At 32.1% G+C, this 19832-nt stretch overlaps 1 protein-coding gene and 1 pseudogene across 1 annotated transcript; both read right to left on the minus strand.

Annotated features, from left to right (window-relative positions):
- Nucleotides 1–268: 268 nt before the first annotated feature.
- On the minus strand, nucleotides 269–2342 carry LOC25497135 (uncharacterized). Its single transcript, XM_024785344.2, has 2 exons — nucleotides 2085–2342; nucleotides 269–1164 (listed from the first exon to the last, which is right to left on the minus strand). Exons 1-2 carry the CDS (start codon nucleotides 2302–2304, stop codon nucleotides 1007–1009), a joined length of 378 nt encoding a protein of 125 aa, XP_024641112.1. The 5' UTR covers nucleotides 2305–2342; the 3' UTR covers nucleotides 269–1006.
- Nucleotides 2343–17032: 14690 nt separating this feature from the next.
- On the minus strand, nucleotides 17033–18077 carry LOC112422720 (uncharacterized; annotated as a pseudogene).
- Nucleotides 18078–19832: the final 1755 nt, after the last annotated feature.

Below are 19832 nucleotides of genomic sequence, written 5' to 3' on the forward strand. Positions count from 1 at the left end.
TTTCTCTATAAATCTGTCAACATTTTCTATTGCTTATTATTCATCTTTCTTAAAACTTCAATCATACGTATATATTTGGTTATCAATTTTAGTCTTTATTATTGTTAAAACAGTTTTAGGCCTCAATGTTAACAATGACAACAAATGTCTAATGGAAGTTCATGTGACATGTGACATTAATGAAAATAGGATAGAGGGAATGGAGCATGTATACTATGAAGTATTGTCAAAATTAATAATAGGAAACATAAAAAAAATTAAGCTTAAATGAAACAAATGTCAAAATTGATAATAGGAAACATAAAGAAAAACAACTGTCACTGCAGCCCTTGCACCTTCAATTTTTTCTGGTCTAAGTACAGAGATGCCCCTGCTACACCTACTACAAAAGCTGCGATCACTACTAAAGTTGAAAGTATAGTATTATCCGTATAAGCTTTATACCGTGCATAGATCTACTGCTCCAAATTAACCTCCTCTTCAACCTTATTCTGCTCCATCTTAAGAGCCCAGGAATGAATCTGATAAACCTCTGTGCATCCATTTGATGAACCAGTCAATCCGACAAAATGGATTCCATTATTTGAACTTAATGGATCAAGTGCTTCACCTCTAGTTACTAACAAGGGCTGTACTGGTTTGATAAATCCTACGTCAAGATAAACCATCATGATATCTGTTATAGCTTCAAATTCTACCCAACATGTAAACTCCTCACCGCTACGTATATCTTCGATAAATTTTGCAGAAGCTAAAGCGGAGGAACTGTTGTTAAACAGTCGAATGTACAGTTCAGTTGGTGTACCAAATGGATCCAGATTGGTATCAATTGACAATCCAAAGAAATTCTTAGGGTACGCAAACGGACCATCTCTAGAAGCTATTGCTGGGCTTATAATGAAAGAAATTCCGTGACCAAAATACTCTGGTTTTGCAAGAGTGGAAATGGAGAATCCAAACGAAGTCTTGAATGAGAATGGTCTTTTCTGTTTGAAATCATAAAAAATCAAAGGAGAATTAAAAAACAAGGCCCTGAGCTTACGCATTGCCGTGATGGACTAAGCTTTCGATTGCTCAAACTGACTTCGGTTTCATGAATCTCAGCATCACCAAGATATGAAAAAATTGAAATCTGATTATCAAAAGACTTTACCTCAAAGACAGCTGCAAGCAGTTACATAAGTTGAATCAGTAATCAATATTCAATCAAAGACAGCTATTAATTTACAGTGGCCAAAAACTAGATTTTATCTTTATTTTCATAAGTGTGTGAATCAATGACTTTCAACATTAATTAAAATCAATTATACAGAAAAAATACAATCATAAAAACCCTACATACATGGCCTCTCTCCACTTAACTAACTCTATCTCTTCATCTGATGCTAAACAGTGAATGCCAACTATTATTTATAGCATCCATCACATATCATAAGTTCATATAAAAATTGCACTTTATTGGTATATGCTGACATATTCCTCGTTGTAACGAATTAAATGGTATTCATTGGCCTCATTCATGATTTATCCCTTGCTACATTATAACATATTTGCCGCATTCAGAATATGTTCTAAGAACTTGCAGGGACCAATCATTTATTAACATGCTAAGTATTGCTCTTCTAGAACAATGTGGTGGCAGTTGACAATATTGCAAGTCAACTGCAAGGTCCTGTCAACTTATCAGATTCAATCACAAACAAGAATCTCTCTCGAAAGACCTAATTTTTCACAAAGAATGAAACCAAGAACCTCTCACTAAAGAGCATTCCAATATGCTATAACACTATTGTGCATCTAAAGTGTCATAATTTAATTTGTATATCAGTTACATTAAGGGTTTCATATAAAAATTCAAAATTGCAGCACTTGAGATCGGCCGCAATTGACAGAAATTCTCACAATATCAAGAATAGCAATGTGGCTCTAACGGTTAATGCTAGCAACCATTAAGACCCTAATTCAATTAACTTAAACTAAGCTACAAAATAACATTTAAATCTCCACATTCTTATATAAATTATCAAAAGCCAAAGTTAAGAAAAACAAAATGAAAATTTGTAAAAAAAAGATAAAAAAGAAACCTTGTTGAAGTGCATCTTCAGAAAGTGAATCATGGAATTCTAGATCAACAACACTTGGTCCAGCAGCTTCACTTCTACATTTGGTTGAGCCATTATCATCAGGTGGACTAGGAGGAGAATGAGGGCATGGTGGAGAAATAGGTGGAGGAGAAGTTCCAGTGTTGTTGGACTGAGCTTGAACTTTGACTTTGAGTTTCAGGCCTTGTTGGCAATGGCCCATTCTGCCACAAACGAAGGAGCAATTGGTTTCTTGATGTGCAAGCAAACTGAAATTAGGGTTTGAATGGAGAAGATGAAGTTTGGTTGATGAGTTTGTTATGCTATTGAGAGAGTGAGAGAGAATTGAAAAGTTGTATTCACATTATTTTGATTGAGTTACAAGCAATTATATATATACAATGACTTAGAGAGTAAGTCTCCTGTAACCAACTAATCAAGCTTATCCAAAAGTAACAAACTAAAGGATTAATAGAGCTTTACCCCTATAATATAGAGCACTTTTGATTTTTCCCTAATAATTTTTTTTAGATTCCGTCCTTGTAAAATAAATATTATTGCCCTTCTTTGATGTGTCACTGACGTGGCATTTTTTTTTTCCAATTTTTTTGGATGCCACGTGTAAAATAAATTTTCCACCTCATTTATAATAAATTACATAAAAGCCTATTTTTACATTCTAAATTATGTGCAAAAAAAACGAAAATAAATAAATTACATTCTAAATTAATGCGAGTAAAAAATAAGATATAAAAATAAATATGTGAATGCTGAAAATAAAAAAAATATGCAACGGAAATTTTAAATGCATGAAAACGATAAAAAAAAAATGATGCTGGGGGTGCAGGCAGTAAGCAGTGGTATGCAAAAAAATTAAAAAAAAAACGAATTGGGCTTAAGGAAAGGCTGGCACGCTGGGCCTAAATGGGAACCGGTTTTGGTCCGGTTCGGTTCAAGGGGCGAATATATATATGTTGTGGCTGGTTTTTTTTTTATCATTTTTAACAAACATTTCTCTCTCCTCTTCCATTTCCTTAGAAAACGCTCTGCCCTCTCTCTTCCTATGTGTCGGACAGTTAAAACCCCTCTTTTTTTTTTTGGATCTGGTTTCTTTTTCTTCTACCCTACACTCTCCTCACCTCAAAATTATCACAAACAATTAATAAGCTCTAGATTCTAAGAGTTTACCTTTTCTTCTTTTTTCTTTGTTCCGGTTTGATAGTATGCCGTTTGCGGCTGGATTGAACCGACGGCCTCATTGTTTGCGTGTTGTGTCACGGTTATGGTTCCAAATGCTCCTTCCGTTTGGTTTGATGCTTCAATTCGGGTCCTTTGAATCGTTTGTGTTGGTTGTGAGGTTCGACTCCAATCTTTGGTCCCTGATGTTGTTTGGTTTGTTGGTGAGGTGTTTGGATTCGGATTGCCGGATATTGTGTTAGTTTGGAAAGGGTCACGATTTTGACAGCTTGGGTTTGGATTAATGATGAATTGGGCGTTTGAAGAATTGTGTTGTACATGTGCTGTTGAAACTGAGTTTTTTGTGCCTATTGTGGTTCTAATTGATTAAAGATTGAGAGAAGAGGGCCCGACTCGGAACAAAAAAAAAATCAGAGTTAAACGACACGTGTTAGTGATTGATCAGGGTTAAACGACGCGTGTCAGTGGAATTTTGGGTCAAAAATTGGGGTATGACATAGGTACCTCAAATGGTCCACAAATATCAGAGTGTATGACGTCTAAAGTAGTTTTTGACCTCTTAGGCTTTTCAGACACCAATGGGAGCCTACTTTGTTTACCCTTCAAGCATGTTTCACAGGTTTTCTTATTTGCATCTAAAACTGGTAATCCAGATACTAAATTCTTAGTGCTCAAGTATGATAAGCTCCTAAAATTTAGATGACCATACCTCATGTGCCATAACCGGTTTGAATCTTCATCAGAGGCTGCTGACATACACACATCTTTTGCATTTTGAATGTTGCACAAGAAAGTTCTACTCTTTGTTAATTTTGACTTCAGTACCAAATTGTCTTGCTTGTCATATAGATTCAAGGTGTTGCCTTGCATAGTGACTGAAAACCCCCTTTTCAATCAGTTGCCCAATACTCAATAGATTACATTTCATTCCTCGAACAAGTAGCACCTTCTCTAACAGTGCATTTCTTCCATCTTTCATTTTTATGGCAATATCACTAATATCTTCTGACTCAAGATTTCTGTTATCTGCAAGCCTAACATTTGTTTTTCTTGAGGAATCAAAATTAATCAACCATTCTCTATGACCAGTCATATGATTTGACCATCCTGAATCAAGGTACCAATCTTCACATAATGGATTTCCTTCACATGTAGTAGCCATCAGCAAAACTACTTCAGAATCTGAACCATCTTGTGTTATGTTTGCCTTTTCTTCACCTTTATGATTTCTCTTTCCATCTTTCTTGTGCCAACATTCATCAGCATAGTGTCCAAATTTCTCACAGTTGTAACGCCGAATCTTTCTCTTATCAACATCTTTTCTTTTGTTCTGATTATTACCAGAAGCTGCACTAGACTTTGAATTTTCACCTTTTTCATCAGGCTTACCCCAATATCCTTTCTTCCACTTCTCTTTCCCTCTATGCTTTGAATTATTGTCATATCCATCCTTGTTGATGGTTTGAGCTTGCAAGGCTTGTTGAGCACTTCTTTCTGAACTTCTTTCAATCACCAACATCTCATGTGCTTCAAGTGATGATTGAAGTTCCTCAATCTTCAGAGTTTTGACATCCTTGGATTCTTGTATAACAACTACTATGAAATCAAATTTAGATGTGAGAGATCTCATTATCTTACCCACAACTTGTTGATCTGACGTTTCTTCTCCACATGCCTTCATCCGGTTCCCTACAGATTGCAGTTTGGAAATGTAATCATTGATCCTTTGATCATCTTCCATCATCATCAACTCATATTTTCTTCTCAATGACTGAAGCTTCACTTGCTTCACATTATCACTACCTTCATAGTATTTTGCCAAGATATCCCATGCCTCCTTGGATCTTGTTATCTTTGAGATCTTCTCAAAGTGATTAGAATCTACATTTTGTTGAATGTAGAACAAAGCTTTGCAATCTTTCTTCTTCTATTCTCTGAATGCAGCTCTTTGAACTTCAGTTGCATTTGCAGCAAGATCTTCATATCCATTCTCAACCAATTCAAGAACATCTTGCGCGCCAAATAGTGACCTCATCAATGCACTCCACCTTTCCCAATTCTTCCCATCAAGAACCAGTATATTTGTACCAAAACCTCCATTGTTGGCCATGATTGCTTCGCACGAAACCTTTGAATCTTCACACTTCACTCGTGTTTCCCAGAAAATTCACCCCTCACAATGTCTCTCGTGTTTCCCAGAATGAAAAACCCAAGCTCTAGATGCCAATTATTAGCGTAGTAATTGGTTTCTTGATTTGCAAGCAAACTGAAATTAGGGTTTCAATGGAGAAGATGAAGTTTGGTTAAGGTGATGATGAGTTTGTTATGCTATTGAGAGAGAGAGAGAGAGAGAGAGAGAGAGAGAGAGAGAATTGAAAAGTTGTATTCACATTATTTTGATTGAGTTACAAGCAATTATATATATACAATGACTTAGAGAGTAAGTCTCTTGTAACTAACTAATCAAGCTTATCCAAAAGTAACAAACTAAACTATTAAGTGTTTGTTAATCATGATTATGGATTAAAACACACAAACTAATATCAGTGAGGTGGATCACTATTTCTCCAGAGTTGTATGTCGAAACGGCGTTTGCTATTGTACATGTGTTGTACCCTTGTTGGTTTACCTCAATTACGTTGTACAACGGTGTGTAAGTAAACGCTGTCAATCATCACATATCCAATGAACATTTGTTATTACTAATTTTAATTTATACATTCAAAAAATACACTTTACTTTGTTCCTGCCACTTATTTTTTGAGTTTTTTTCCACCATTATCACATCATGTTTTATATCGTCAATATCTTTCTCATTTCGTTATTTTCATAACCTAGACTCCAAGAACGAAAACTACCACGTAATGCATGAAAGAATAATAGATGGACCAACGTCCTTGCATTCACGAGTCCTACATTCACACATTTGAAAACCAGTGACAGTTTGGTTTAGATTGGACTGTTCAAATTCAAATTCTGTATTTGAAATTATACAATGAAAATTGAATTTTCAGTCTTTCGAACGGTTTGATTGAAATTTTAACGATCGCTAATGTCTCGAATGCATGATTGTGTAATCTCCTTATTGCAAGGAATCCATCCAAATTAGACAAAAAATTGAACTCTAACCTAGTGTATGTTTGTATCAAGATGAATTTGTTAAAATCACTTTGTAGCATTTGCAAATCATGTTAACTCGTTGTGATTTCGACAAAGCCACGACACCAAACAAACATGCAGTTAATATTGTTGTTTGTAGAGTTAACTCCTATGAAATTTGTGGTCGTCTCAAAATAAAGAGAGGCCCCTAGGGAAAAAAACTCAATTTTTTTTAAAGAGAAAAAAAATGTTTATAACGTTTGTTTAGTTTTATTTTTTACAAAAATAGTATAATTTTGTTATTTTATACTATAAGTTAGGGCAAAAAAATAACATGAATGAATGAAAAAAAAAAGGTTCTAATGTGTTTGCTAATAAAACAGACCAAAAAAAAAAAAAATTAAAAGAAAAAAACATTAATCCTGGCTGAGAGTTGTACCCAGGAACCATGAGTGGATCAACACAAATTGCAATCACTAGAGTATATATGCAAGTTTGGAAATCTTTAAGCATTAATACTACATACTTACTCCAACCTGCATTATAAAAATAAGAAAATATCTGAGCCCCAAAATTTTGTAGCCCGGTTTTGTAGAGCTGCTTGCACCCCTGGGGTCCGGCCCTGTAAGTGTGTACTTCGTTTTTTGAGGAGCTTAGTTTCTGTTTGTTTGCAAGTCTTGTATACTTGTAACATCTTCTAATCCGTTTTTTGTTTTTGTTTTGAGGGGCTTAGTTTTGAGGAGTATATGCTTAAAAATAAGGGTAAAGCTATAAGCGTTAGTTTTGGTGAACTCTGTTTGTTTGTAAGTCTTGTATCTTTGTAGCATCTTCTAATCCGTTTACCCCTTCAATGTGTATTTTCTTGTTTCATTTTATAATAATAACTTGAAATTTTCTGGTTGGTACTATTTAATTTTACATTTTATGTAATGTTAATCTAAATATTGCCCATAATCATCATATATCTCAAGCACAGACGGTGAAGGAAGCTAAGTAATTATAACTAAGTTATGATCCTAGCATCTGATTATACATTAGATTTTATTATAATTTGTAACTGATACTCATGCAAATTTTCTTATATATATAATCAAATCTAAGTAAAAAAAAAAGAAACAATACTAATGCATAAGCATAAATTACTTCTGAGTCTAATTTTTGCAACATTGAATTCTAAACCAGTAGGCGGAAGCAAATGATATTTTGGAAGGAGGATTTTACCATCCCAAACCTGCCATTGAGTTCTACTAGATAAATTATGTTCAGTGAGTCATGGAAACAAGAAAAATGATAAATTGAAAACCAAACCATAAAGCTTTACACTCATGCATATAGAATTGTTAGATGGGGTTTGAGGTTCAAACTCTCAACATGTACTATTATGTATTGTCTGGTGCTGCACTATAAGAATTCACCTTCATATCTCACTCATCGCTAAACACCCTAACAACCACCCCACGTATGATTCATCAGCAACAACCTTCAAAGCAATTTATCTTAGTCAATATGTTCATGTGTTTTCCTCTACCTCATTATTCTTTTCACGAAACTTGTGATTTTGACTCGCTATAAAAAAATTACAATTTTCAGTTATGACGATTTTGACATTAAAAAGAAAAGTTGCAAACAGGAACAAAAGTGGGTTGATGAACATAAATTCTCAGTTGGTCACGAGATTTGAGAGTGATGTTGCGGTTGTGGAAGAAGATGGATCGGAGATGAGGTGCGCTGGTCGGTGAGGAGGAAGCTCCGTGGACAACTACGAGAGAGAAGTACAATTTTATACATCCAATGGAGGTTGTTTTTTTATTGCAGTGACCATGTGAAATGTCATTTGCAGTGAATCTGAATCCAAATTCAACCCTTTTTTCTTTGACCCTCTTCTACCCTTTTTCTTGAATTCAGATTCAGACTCCAAAGGAAGAACTTGAGTAGGAACTCGGATTTAAACTCAGATTCAATTGGTAAAAATGAGAGAAGAAAATCAGTTAGTGTGGTGGTTCTGTTGATGGTAAAAATGTGATGTTTAGAATTGGAAAGTGTATGGAGCTTGGGCAATTACTATGAGTGAATGGAGCTTCATGAACATAGGGAACAAATAAGTTGGGTAGCAGAAGGCAATGATCTTTTAGCAAAAGGAAGAAAAAGATCCAATAGGATTTTGACCAAGAGAAAAAAAAATATAAAAAGCTACCAGCTATAAGCTAAAAAGTTACTTGAATTAACTTTTCAAAAAACGCTATAAGCTCATAAGAAAAGCTTGTTATCAAACACGTCACGTTTTCATCCAACGAGCTTATAAGCTAATCTAACAAGCTATAAGCTAGCTTATCTATGTTACCAAACACAGCCTTAATGTTTACTTTTTACATTATAAGATAAATTGATAGTATTAGTAAGAAATATATTTGGGGAAAATGAGTAATAAGTGCATATAGAAATTTGTAGAGGGTTTTATATTTAGGGAAAATCAAATTTTGGTATTGGATCTTATATTTGTAGAGGGTAATTTATTAGTCCAACGATTTTCTTAATACCATATTTTTGTTAGACGTTCCTATAGTAAGGGATGGAGGGAGTAACTGTTATAGCCTAGCTATACCGCTATAGATTTGTGTGGAATTAGGATACCGATACCCGTGCGTTGCACGATTAAAACTACGCTTGATTGATTTGTTTGAAATACTGCCAAAATGAAAACTATTTATGTAATACTTAAATTTTATGAATACAAGAATGAAAATAAGATTTAAATGAATTAAGGTCTATGTAATAAGACAAAGCATATCATTTGATTAAGCAATAGAAAGAATGGCGATAAGATTTAAAAAAATTAAAGTTTGAGTGATTAGAAAAAGGAATATGTCTAGGTAGATTATATTTTGAATGTCGTAATTGTGAGGAACAAGACGGTTGTTTTTCCTTAAGACTGAGGAACACAGAGAGAGGGGAAATGATGTAGGTTTGATTTAGTGTTGGTGGACTATGATAAGATTTGTGGAACCATCTAATCTAAGGGTGGAAAAAACTGGTCCACGTAGGACCAATTTTTGCATGGGTCCAGATTATACAGAACTGGGGGAAGATATAGCAAGTAGATGCATAAAAAGACAAAACCATTTCAAGTGAATATTAATTCAATCTAGTTTTATTGATATCATTACTACCTAGTGCCTCACACTTAAAACACCAAATCATCGATAAGACTTTCTTTTAAATATGTACTTTAGTAAATTTTAATAAACATACACTACTAAAAAAATCTAGCTTAGATGAGCTACCCCTATGTAAATTATTTATACAATGAAAATAAATAAAAATTCTGTACAAAATTCAGGTAGGATGAATAGTACAATTAAATACAACTCGCTGGTAATAAATTGGATGTGGTGATAAATATGCATTTGTTAGAGTGAGGGACAGAAGGGGTTGCATGGAGGTGGCTTCAAAGACTGTTTGCTTGGGAGGAAGACTTGTTAGAGGAGTGTGTAGGTCTATTAACAACAGTGATTTTGCAGGTCAATAAGGAGGATCGTTGGGTGTGGTTAATGCACTTCTCTCATTGTTATAATGTGAGTAATGTCTATAATTTGTTGATTGCAGTTGGTGGGGATAATCAACCGGATAGTAGTTCGCCTATTCAATTAAAAATTGTTACCATATTAAAAATCGTTGTATTTGCTTGACGTCTTCTTCGTAATCGCTTACCTACAAAAACCAATTCGGTAAGGCACGATGTCTTAATTATTAATGACCGGACTTGCATATGAGCGTGGGGATAATTAAAGATATGGAGCATCTGTCAGTAAGATGCGATTTATATGGTAAGCTTTGGCAGTTGATAACAAGATGGCTTGGTGTTACAATGATTTCTCAAGGTACGGTTTAGCATGCTAGGGTTTTCTCCAAGTGTGTTAAGTTGACTTTTTCAAATCATATAGATTTAAGTATTGTGGGTTATTTGGAAAGAGCGAGAACAAACATATTTTCTAAAGTAATTTGCAAAAATTATGTGAAAATGTTAAGCCCATGCTTTATGGTGGTTGAAATCGAAGTGTGTTACTTTCAATTTAGATCATCATTATTAGAGGCTTAATTATTTCCTTGTTTAAATATTATCTCTTAATTCTCATGATTTTTGCTCTTTTTCATATTTGAGTCCTTTGTGGTTAATATATATTTAATTTCAACTTTTTCAAAAAAAAAAAATCAATATAAGTTCTTTTAAATAATTCGTTCTTTGATAGAGTTTATCAATAACTTGAATCTATGGATGACAAGATGGGTTGGGCCCCGTCGGGTTGGCCCATTTTACCTATCTTTTTTGGTGGGGTGGGTTAAGATTTTGATCCCGTCATTAGTAGGGTGCTCGTCCTACCTAAATCACTAAAAAATAGGGCGGTGACAGGGTGGTGCAGGTTGACCAGCTGGATCGAACTTAAAAAAATACTCTAAAGTTTTTTTCACATGATCTCGAAATGTTTGGGTTTAATGTGGTGACCAACTCATTTGTATGTTTTTTTCGTGATTCAACCTTTCTCACACAACCGTTTTTTAGATACCCATGATTTTTTACCTATCCTTAACTTCTTAAAAGTAACCATTTTTCATGGCAAACCTTTTAGGCTTAAGAACACCATGTATACCTCTCTTTTTTTGCATTAATATGCGTAACAAAGTTGTACTTGATTTAAGTAGAAATGGTTTTCTCAACTGAGTTTTTTGGTCTTCAAAGGATAAACTAATGACGCAATATTTATTTTAGGGATAACGTGTTGTTAGTGCAAAGTTTTCACCATTGTTTAGTTGTGATTAATCTCTATTGAAAAATCTTGGGATATACATGGTGGGTTGTTCCCTTCCAACTAAATTTTCTTTAAATGCAAGAGTCAGCGATCAAACCTCTAACTACTTGCTTGAGGGGCTAAAATTCCTTATCACTTGGATCAATTTACTGTTGATATTAGATACATAAATGACATGTTCATCACTACTATTTTCTTTATTTAGTGGTGTATATAATAAATGGAGAAAATCTGCACATTTTGTCGGCAAAACGAAAATTAGTTATTTGAGTAGTGATTGAAGTGAAAACATTTGGGACAAGATGTGATTCAATCACATAGTTTGAAAAATCATTAAACAATTGAAGATTGTGAAAATTATATGAAGACAACTCTAAGTTAATCCACTAAAAAAAACTTTAGAGACAACCAATTCTTAAATGAGTTTTGGTTAACTTGTTTTTAGACAGAATTATACACCTCACAAGCCAGTCTAGTCTGTTTTAAATTTAAACTTAAATCCATGCAAACATTATAAGAAATTTGAAAACCAACTCTCTTAGTGTATGTTTAGTTTAACGGTGACGGGAATTGATTTTGATATAATTGAGTTTGTAAGAATTGATTTTAGTTAAAAGTAAGTTGGATGTGAATCAATTGTGTTTGTATACACTTATTAAAAGTGATTCTCATGAGTTAATGTTGTTTGCATAGTTTGAATCAAAATTAATTTTAAATGTGTAATGATTAAATTATCTTTTTAATTGTATTTAAAGAAACATTTCAATCCAACACAATAGTAAAAAAAAACTAACAAAAAAACCATCAAATGAAATCTTTTTCCTCTCTCTTGTTGTGCGTTCCTTCCATTTTTCCGTAACATTCTTTAACAACATAAAACGCTTAACCAAACAAACACTTAGTTAAATATTTCTGGATTAGAAAATCTTCCATGACATACTAATTGAGTAGGGTACTACAATGTCCTTCCCCATACCCGCATTTGTAAAAAATACACATGCCCGTGCCCGTGCCCGTACCCTTGTGATGAATTTGATACATGGGTGTTAGTTTTAATTTTGAGTTAGATGATGGTGGTGGTGTTAATTCTAGATTTAAGAGTTTGATTATGTAGTTATTGTTGAAGTTGGAATGATGAGTTTTTTAAATGAAAAAATTGGGTTTTTTTTAAGATGATGAAGGTTGTATGAAGATGAAAATGAGGAAGAAAATGAAGAAAATAATCTCTTTTATTAAGGGATTAAAATTAACGGAAGACCAAATTGACTCACGGAAACAAAAGTAAAGTACCGCAATGCAAATTTTAATAGTTATGTGACCCATTTAAAAAAAAAAAATTAAGCTAAGAGATCGGATGTTTAATTAAGCCATTTATCATTGACAAAATATTTTCTTGTATATCTTTTATTGATGAGTAACATATTAAAAAAAAAAAGTCATTTCTACTCAATGGACACCCTACACTTTTCTCCAACATATAAAAAAATCATCACCATTAAATTCACACACCATTAAATTTTTAAAATTTGAATCAATGAGAGTTCTTTATCAATAGTCAAACCATTGATTCACTCACATAACTATATGACTAAATCATATTGAATCAAATGATTCATTCCTACAACTCAATATATTTTTTTAAATCTTTTTTGTCAATAATTTATTTGTATAAATTTGAATTGAACCATAGGATACAATGACTACCATCTAAAATTGATTTACACCAATGTTATGTTTGGATAAGTGGTATCTGGGTCAATACCATGTCCCAATACATCTTAACCGCTTAATGATTAAAGCTACTATATACAACATCGGCGTTGCTGTTATTTTAAATGTGAGTTTGGGTAAAAGTGACGGAAATCAAAACAAACACTAAGGTCAATGCTATAGTTAAAAGAAAATGCTAACATAGTTAAATTAAAAAGTAATTTATTTATTTTGGTTTTTCATTGAACAAAAAGACAAGGTAAAACCAACCGTTGTTTAGTACAAATGAAATACATAAAAAAATAAAAAATTAACCTAAAAATTAAAGTAGAAATACAACATTCAAACACTATAAAAAAAATTAACATTATTAAAACTCGTAAATAAGTGTAGTAAACACCTAAGTGAGGAATAATTCTTACATACAAACAAAAAATAACAGCTGAAATCAAATTAATAATAATCAAATTATTCTGCCTTTATCGGAAAAAGTGATGCCTTGTACTCTTTGTAGTCACATTTATAAAAAAAATAAAAAAATTTAGGTTTGTTGAATGATAAACATTAAACACATCTTACCAAATTTATAGACCAGAAACATTAGTTATTCAATGAACCTAAAAATTGTTTAATTCTTATAAAAATGTTCAGAGGGGGTATACTATTTGAATTAAAAAGATCAATGATTTTTAAAATGTTAAATTTTAATAACTGGTTTGGATTGAAAAAGTGATGCCTTGGACAAGTGATGCTTAAACCCTAATCCCTAACCCTAAATCCTAAGGGTTTGTTTTTTTCAATTGATAGAAGGAGGAAAGATTGTGACTGGAGAGAAATAAAGTGGAAAGAAGGGGTTTCCATAGTTTGGAACACCATGAAAAGACATAGGAAAGAAGCATCTTTGATGGGGCCCACTACAAAATTGTTTATGTGTCCGATTGAGCAAAAAGTGAAGAAGAAACTCATTTATAAGATGAAAAGACACAAATACCCTTACTTTATTACCTTTATAATGTTCTTTTTTTTAAAAAAAAATTCCAGCTCTTATTTTTTTTTAGTGGCATTCATTTGATAATTTTTTGTTACTATCCCATGTTCTTATTTTTTGCATTATTTTTTTTTGGAACATTTTTTTGGATATAATATTAAATATATATTAATATAAGTAAATACATATTGATTTAATGCGTGGGTAGTTATGTAATTTACTAAATCTAACATTTTTTATTTTTTTATTTTTTATGTTTCTTTCCATCATCTTTCTTTTATATCAAATAACTAATAAAATCATCTCTCTTTCTACTCTCATTCCTTCCTTTCAATTTCTTTCCTTCTACTTTCTTTGATCAACGAAACATAGCCTAAGGCTTTGTTTGGATGTCCAAAGGAAAGAAAGTATAAGGAAAGAAAGTAGAAGGATTGGAAGTGAATAGAAAGGGAAAGGAATGTGAGATGATTGTTTGGTTTTTTGGTATAATTGAAAGTGAAAAGAAAGTGAGAGGAAAGAATTAGATATATTTTAGTAAATGACATAGATGTCCCTACATTTGAATAAAATGTTAATTTAAAATATGTATACTAATATAAATACATGCATATATCTATAGAATATTTTAAAATAAAATATTAGTGTATTGGTTATTTATTAATTAAATTATTGATTTAACATTGTTGTTAAATATTTGTTTCAAGTTGCTAGTATAATACTATTGCAAAATTGTAAATAACTCATGCACTTCTTCCAAAGCAAGGGCATAACTGTCCATTTGAAACATTGAATATTCTCTTCATGCTTTCTTCTCAAATTTGAACGGAAAGTTTTCCTGCTGTAGGACCCATCAAAATTTATCATTCCTCACTCTTTCTTTGGTGTTCCAAAACATGGAAGCACACTTCCCTATAAACTTTCCATCCTACCCAGCTTCTTTCCTTACTCTTTCAGTGGTTCCAAACACAGCCTAAATGTTCAAAGAATAAATGAGGAAAAAAAAGTTGATGCAAAGTTGCCAACTATGTGGTAGTCAGATGCTCCTCGATTCCTCGTTCTCAGACCAACGTTGAACATCATCAAGTGTTTTCTAGATAGATTGAGATCCAAATCAAAAAAATATTGTGAGAAAGTTGATGCAAAAGTTTTAAACAATCAAGTAAGTCTTATGATAGTGTAATTGTGAGGAAAAAGACAGTTGTTTTTGCTTAAGACTGAGTAACACAGAGAGAGGGGAAGTGATGTATGTCTGATTTAGTGTTGGTGGACTATGATAAGATTTGTGAAACCATCTGATCTAAGGGTGGAAAAGAGAGAAAGTTTTAAATTTCCTGCAAAATGAAGTGGAAGAACAGAAATCTAGTTTGGTAAAATCATACAAGAGGAAAAAGTGAACTAAAACTCTTGATGTGAGAAGGGTAAGGTTTTCTTGTTGAAAATGTTTTTGGATCTATGTTTCTTCATCATCTTCTTAATTTAAAGAATAATATTATGTTTTTTTTTTTTTGGACCTTTTGTTAAACACAGTTTGTTAGACATAATATTTTATTTATATATAAAAAATAAAAGATTCAAACTTTTGAATAAAATAAGAACTCTTTGAACAATACTAGAAAACAAGGATTTAGCGACGGCCGTAATCCGTCGCAAAAGCGTTAAAATTCCGTAGCAAACAACTTTCTGACGGGTTTTGCGACGCTCCATAAATCCGTCGTAATAATGGGGGTCGGAGAAAATGACCGAGGGAATATCAACTCCGTCACTAATTGCGGCGGCACAGACACGGTCGCAAATACCAAAATTCCGTCGCTAAACCTCCCACAAAATGGATATATGTAAGCCAATTTTCCGTCACAAAATACCGACGTTAAAATTCTCCGTCACAAATCACTGTGGGAAAAAACCGTTGCAAATAACTGAGAGAAGAATTCCCTCGCAAAATATCTGGGAATTTGGATAGCGACGCTATGATATCTGACGCTACACTGCAAGACAAAATATTTGTGACTTTCATATTTTCCGTCACAATTAAGTTTTTTTTTTTTTTTTCCCTTAAAATTAGTTTAAAAAATTTCTCAATTATTTCTCAAAACACTTTTGGAATATAAAACAAGGTGATAAAAAATCATAAGATAAAATACATTAATATGATAAAATACGATAAAATTCACATTAATATTTGATGAAAACCTTTTTTGATTGCGTTCACAAAAATCACACTACTTATCTTTTGCATCAAAATATATTGAAATAAGGGTTAATTAAGCTTTTGGTCCCTATAAATATCTGCAGTTTTGTTTTTAGTCCCTATAAAAATAAATCACACTTTTTAGTCCCTACAAAATTTTCCGTTAGTGTTTTTAGTCCCTGTTAAATTAAAATTTGTTTAATTATGCTTAAAATTTTAATTTTTTTAATGATTTTTTACATACTTGTTTAAAACATTATAAAAGGTTCCGCCAAAATAAATTAGCTCAAAATTTTATTTTTAGGTCCAAATTTTCGTTAGTTTTATCTTGAATTTTTGGCGTTTTAAAAAAATTATATTTAATTCATTACATGTTAAAAAATTATAATTTTTTATAAAAGAGATTATTATAATGTTCTTAACATGTCTGTTAAAAATAATTTAAAAATATAAAAGTTTAAGTATAATTAAACAAATTTCAATTTAATAGGGACCAACACATACTTTTAGTCCTTGTAAAATTAAAATTTGCTTAATTGTGCTTAAACTTTTAAATTTGTAACATATATTTTTCACATACTTACTTAAATATTATACTAAGTTCCTCCGCAAAAAAAGTAACTTAAAATTTTATTATTAGGTCCAAATTTTCATTAATATAATTTTGAAAATTTGGCTTTTAGAAAAATTCATTACATGTTAAAAAAACTAAAAAAATTTACAAAAGAGTGTCTTACGATGTTATGAACATGTATGTAAAATATATTTCAAAAATTTAAAAGTTTAAGTATAATTAAACAAATTTTAATTTAACAGGGGCTAAAAACACTAACAGAAAATTTTGTAGGGACTAAAAAGTGTGATTTATTTTTATAGGGACTAAAAACAAAACTGCAGATATTTATAGGGACCAAAAACTTAATTAACCCTTGAAATAATTACTAAATAATATTAGAACATTTACTTTAAACTAAAAGTTATAATCAAATTTTCAAAATAATATGATAAATAATCAAGTAGGTGGACACAGATGTTAATCCTAACTCGAACGATGAGGTTGATAAAGAGGTAGATGCAAATGGCCTTGTGTAAAAGACTCAATTAATTTCTGGAACTGCTCTCGGAGCAATCGTGAATCCTCCTGTGACTGTTGTGCCTGCTCTCGAGCTAAACGTGACTCCTCCTGTGATGCACGAATCAATTCCTCGTTAGTCTTCAACTGTTCCTTGAGTTCCATGTTTTCAGCTGACATTTTAGATATTGCAGTCCTCATATGCTCATATTCAGATGGTGAGATGCCATCAGATGACCTGGATGAAGAAGGCTTGTATTTTCCTGCCTCTGTCCCCAAACCATAAATACGTCCTTTCTTGTCGACTCCTCCAACTACGTCCAAGAAGATGAAGTTGTCTGATTGATGGTCATTAGACACATCATCCCCCTCTGTTTATTGCGAGTTCCTTTCAAAAATCCGTCTTTCATATTCATCCTACAAAATTAGAGTTTGTCTTAATTCTTACGTACAAAAATATGAAATTAAATCAATTACTACAATTAAATTCATATATAAACCAACCAATAACAAGTTAAACAAATTAAAACTAGTTTTTAACTAATAACCAAGTTATCATGACTTCTTTCCAAGTGAAGAAACATTAGATTATCATGTTCAGATGTCAGAACCTGATGAACAATAATAAGCATGCATAACATTAAAAATTATGGCACAAAAGCATGTAATATACAAAAATATACATGATTAGATAACCAAAAACAATTATAGCACATGATGGCAGAGTTATAATGTAGCAGCATGCATCAATACACATGAGGACAATTATAAATACTAATTTTAAAGTTTTTCCAATTACCTTGACTTGCCACCAGCATACCAAGTCCACAAAAGGATATAACTAATTCTAGAAAATTTTCAATTGTTTTATGTTCATTTGACAAAGGGCTGGAAATGATAATATCATCGAATTGTAACTTATCGCAACCATTTGAGATTTGGGGGATACCCACTTTGATGGATCACCTTTCATTTTGTGTGTCTTTAGATACAATTCCCAACAACTTGGAGTCATGTTTGAGTCAGTTTTCTATAGTACAAAATAAATAGATTAGTATTATTATTAATTTAAATCACTATGCTTTACTGCAAATATAATTTGTTTACTTACTAATCTTTTAGAATGTTCAATTGTTGGAATTGACCCACAAGTGTGCAATGGACCATTAGAGGATCTTCTATTTTGCTTATTAACTGCTGCTTTGTCCTTCCATTTACTATCTTCCGAATTTTGTTCCAATTTTTCACGCAATAAAGCAGGGATCCATTCGCCTTTGTCCATTCCTCTTCGTACCCGATACATTGTATTTTGGTAACCATCAGATGCCTTATGATGATAAGTCTTCTTTATGTCTTGATCATGCTCAGGAAGCCACTTATATATCCTCTGCAATACAAGCAATGTAATTAATATAGGATAAACCGGACATCACACTAGGAGCTTTGCTTTGGAACTTGTAACTCTTTTATGATTGAATGTTTCCTTATGACAAGTTAATTCATAGGATTGAAACCCTCACAACAGTGTTACCAGTTATCCACATTATCACCAATTATCATCAAATTTGTAATCATCAAAATCACATCCTTGTAATTGAATAAACACAATAGTGAAATCTTATTTTTTTTGAGGAAAATGAGATTCTCTTTTAAAAAGATTATTTATTTCTCCCATAAAACAACATTTTTACTTATGAAAACATGCCACAAGGTATTTTAGCTACTCACAACTATGAAGCTTCAAGTCCATTCCGTGCAATGCCTTCCGGAACGGCCATCGGAGCGATTTCCACCGAATCTGAACATTACACAATCATTATAACTCTTGAAAAGACTTACTTATTTACAGCTGAATTAACAATAGATAAAAGAATTTGGTAAAACCCCCAATTTTTCTAGACTTAGGGTTTAAAAGGAATCTATGAAAATCTAAATCATTCTACATATACTAGTTTCTACTACTGATCAAAGCTAGATATCACCAATACATTCTATCAATTATAAAATTTTACCTCAAGGAACACCAAAAATCAAACCCTCCATTACTTTGTATTTCCACTTCTCAACTTAACACTAATTGTAGAACATTTGATGAGAATTAGAGGAGTGATGGTGACAAAAATGGAAAAAAAAAAAGTGCAATGGGGGATGGAAATGAGCACAAAACAATTTGGAGAGAAGATAGAATGGGTTACGGGAGAGAGATAAGAGAGAAAAGGTTTTGTGTTATGTTTTTTAATTGAAAAGAAAGAAAATGTGAATGTGTGGTTGTGTTTGTACTGGTTCAGTGGATTAAAAACTAATAGCTTGCTTAGATCAATAATATTTCTTATGGGTAATTGATTTGTGGAAGTAGATTGATGATTTGATGGAAAAAGGAAGAGAAGAAGAAAAAGTGAAGTTATGGAGGAACAGAACAAAGAGCGAAAGTTTTAGAGGAAAGACGGAAATAACAAGGGAAAATAGTTGTTTGTTAAAAAAAATAACAAGGGAAAATGGTTTTTTTTTTTGGTAGATATTACCGCTGGATAATTGATTACTAGTTTCATAAATTTAATTTTTTTTTAATTATTATTAATTTTTTATTTTACAAGTTGAACGGTGCGTTTCAATAACTCTCTCATTTTTGCATTTTTCACATTCACCATCACAATCTAATTTAGATAAAAAAAAGTACAAAGCATGATACTTG

This window comes from Medicago truncatula, chromosome 6 (assembly GCF_003473485.1).
Source record: "Medicago truncatula cultivar Jemalong A17 chromosome 6, MtrunA17r5.0-ANR, whole genome shotgun sequence".
Classification (NCBI taxonomy): Eukaryota; Viridiplantae; Streptophyta; class Magnoliopsida; order Fabales; family Fabaceae; genus Medicago; species Medicago truncatula.

Excerpts from the sequence above, each read along its gene's own strand:
- LOC25497135 (XM_024785344.2), bottom strand. The coding sequence starts at position 2,304 with ATGGGCCATTGCCAACAAGGCCTGAAACTCAAAGTCAAAGTTCAAGCT. Across the intron at positions 1,165-2,084 it reads TGAAGATGCACTTCAACAAG|CTGTCTTTGAGGTAAAGTCT; the intron begins GTTTCTTTTTTA and ends AACTGCTTGCAG.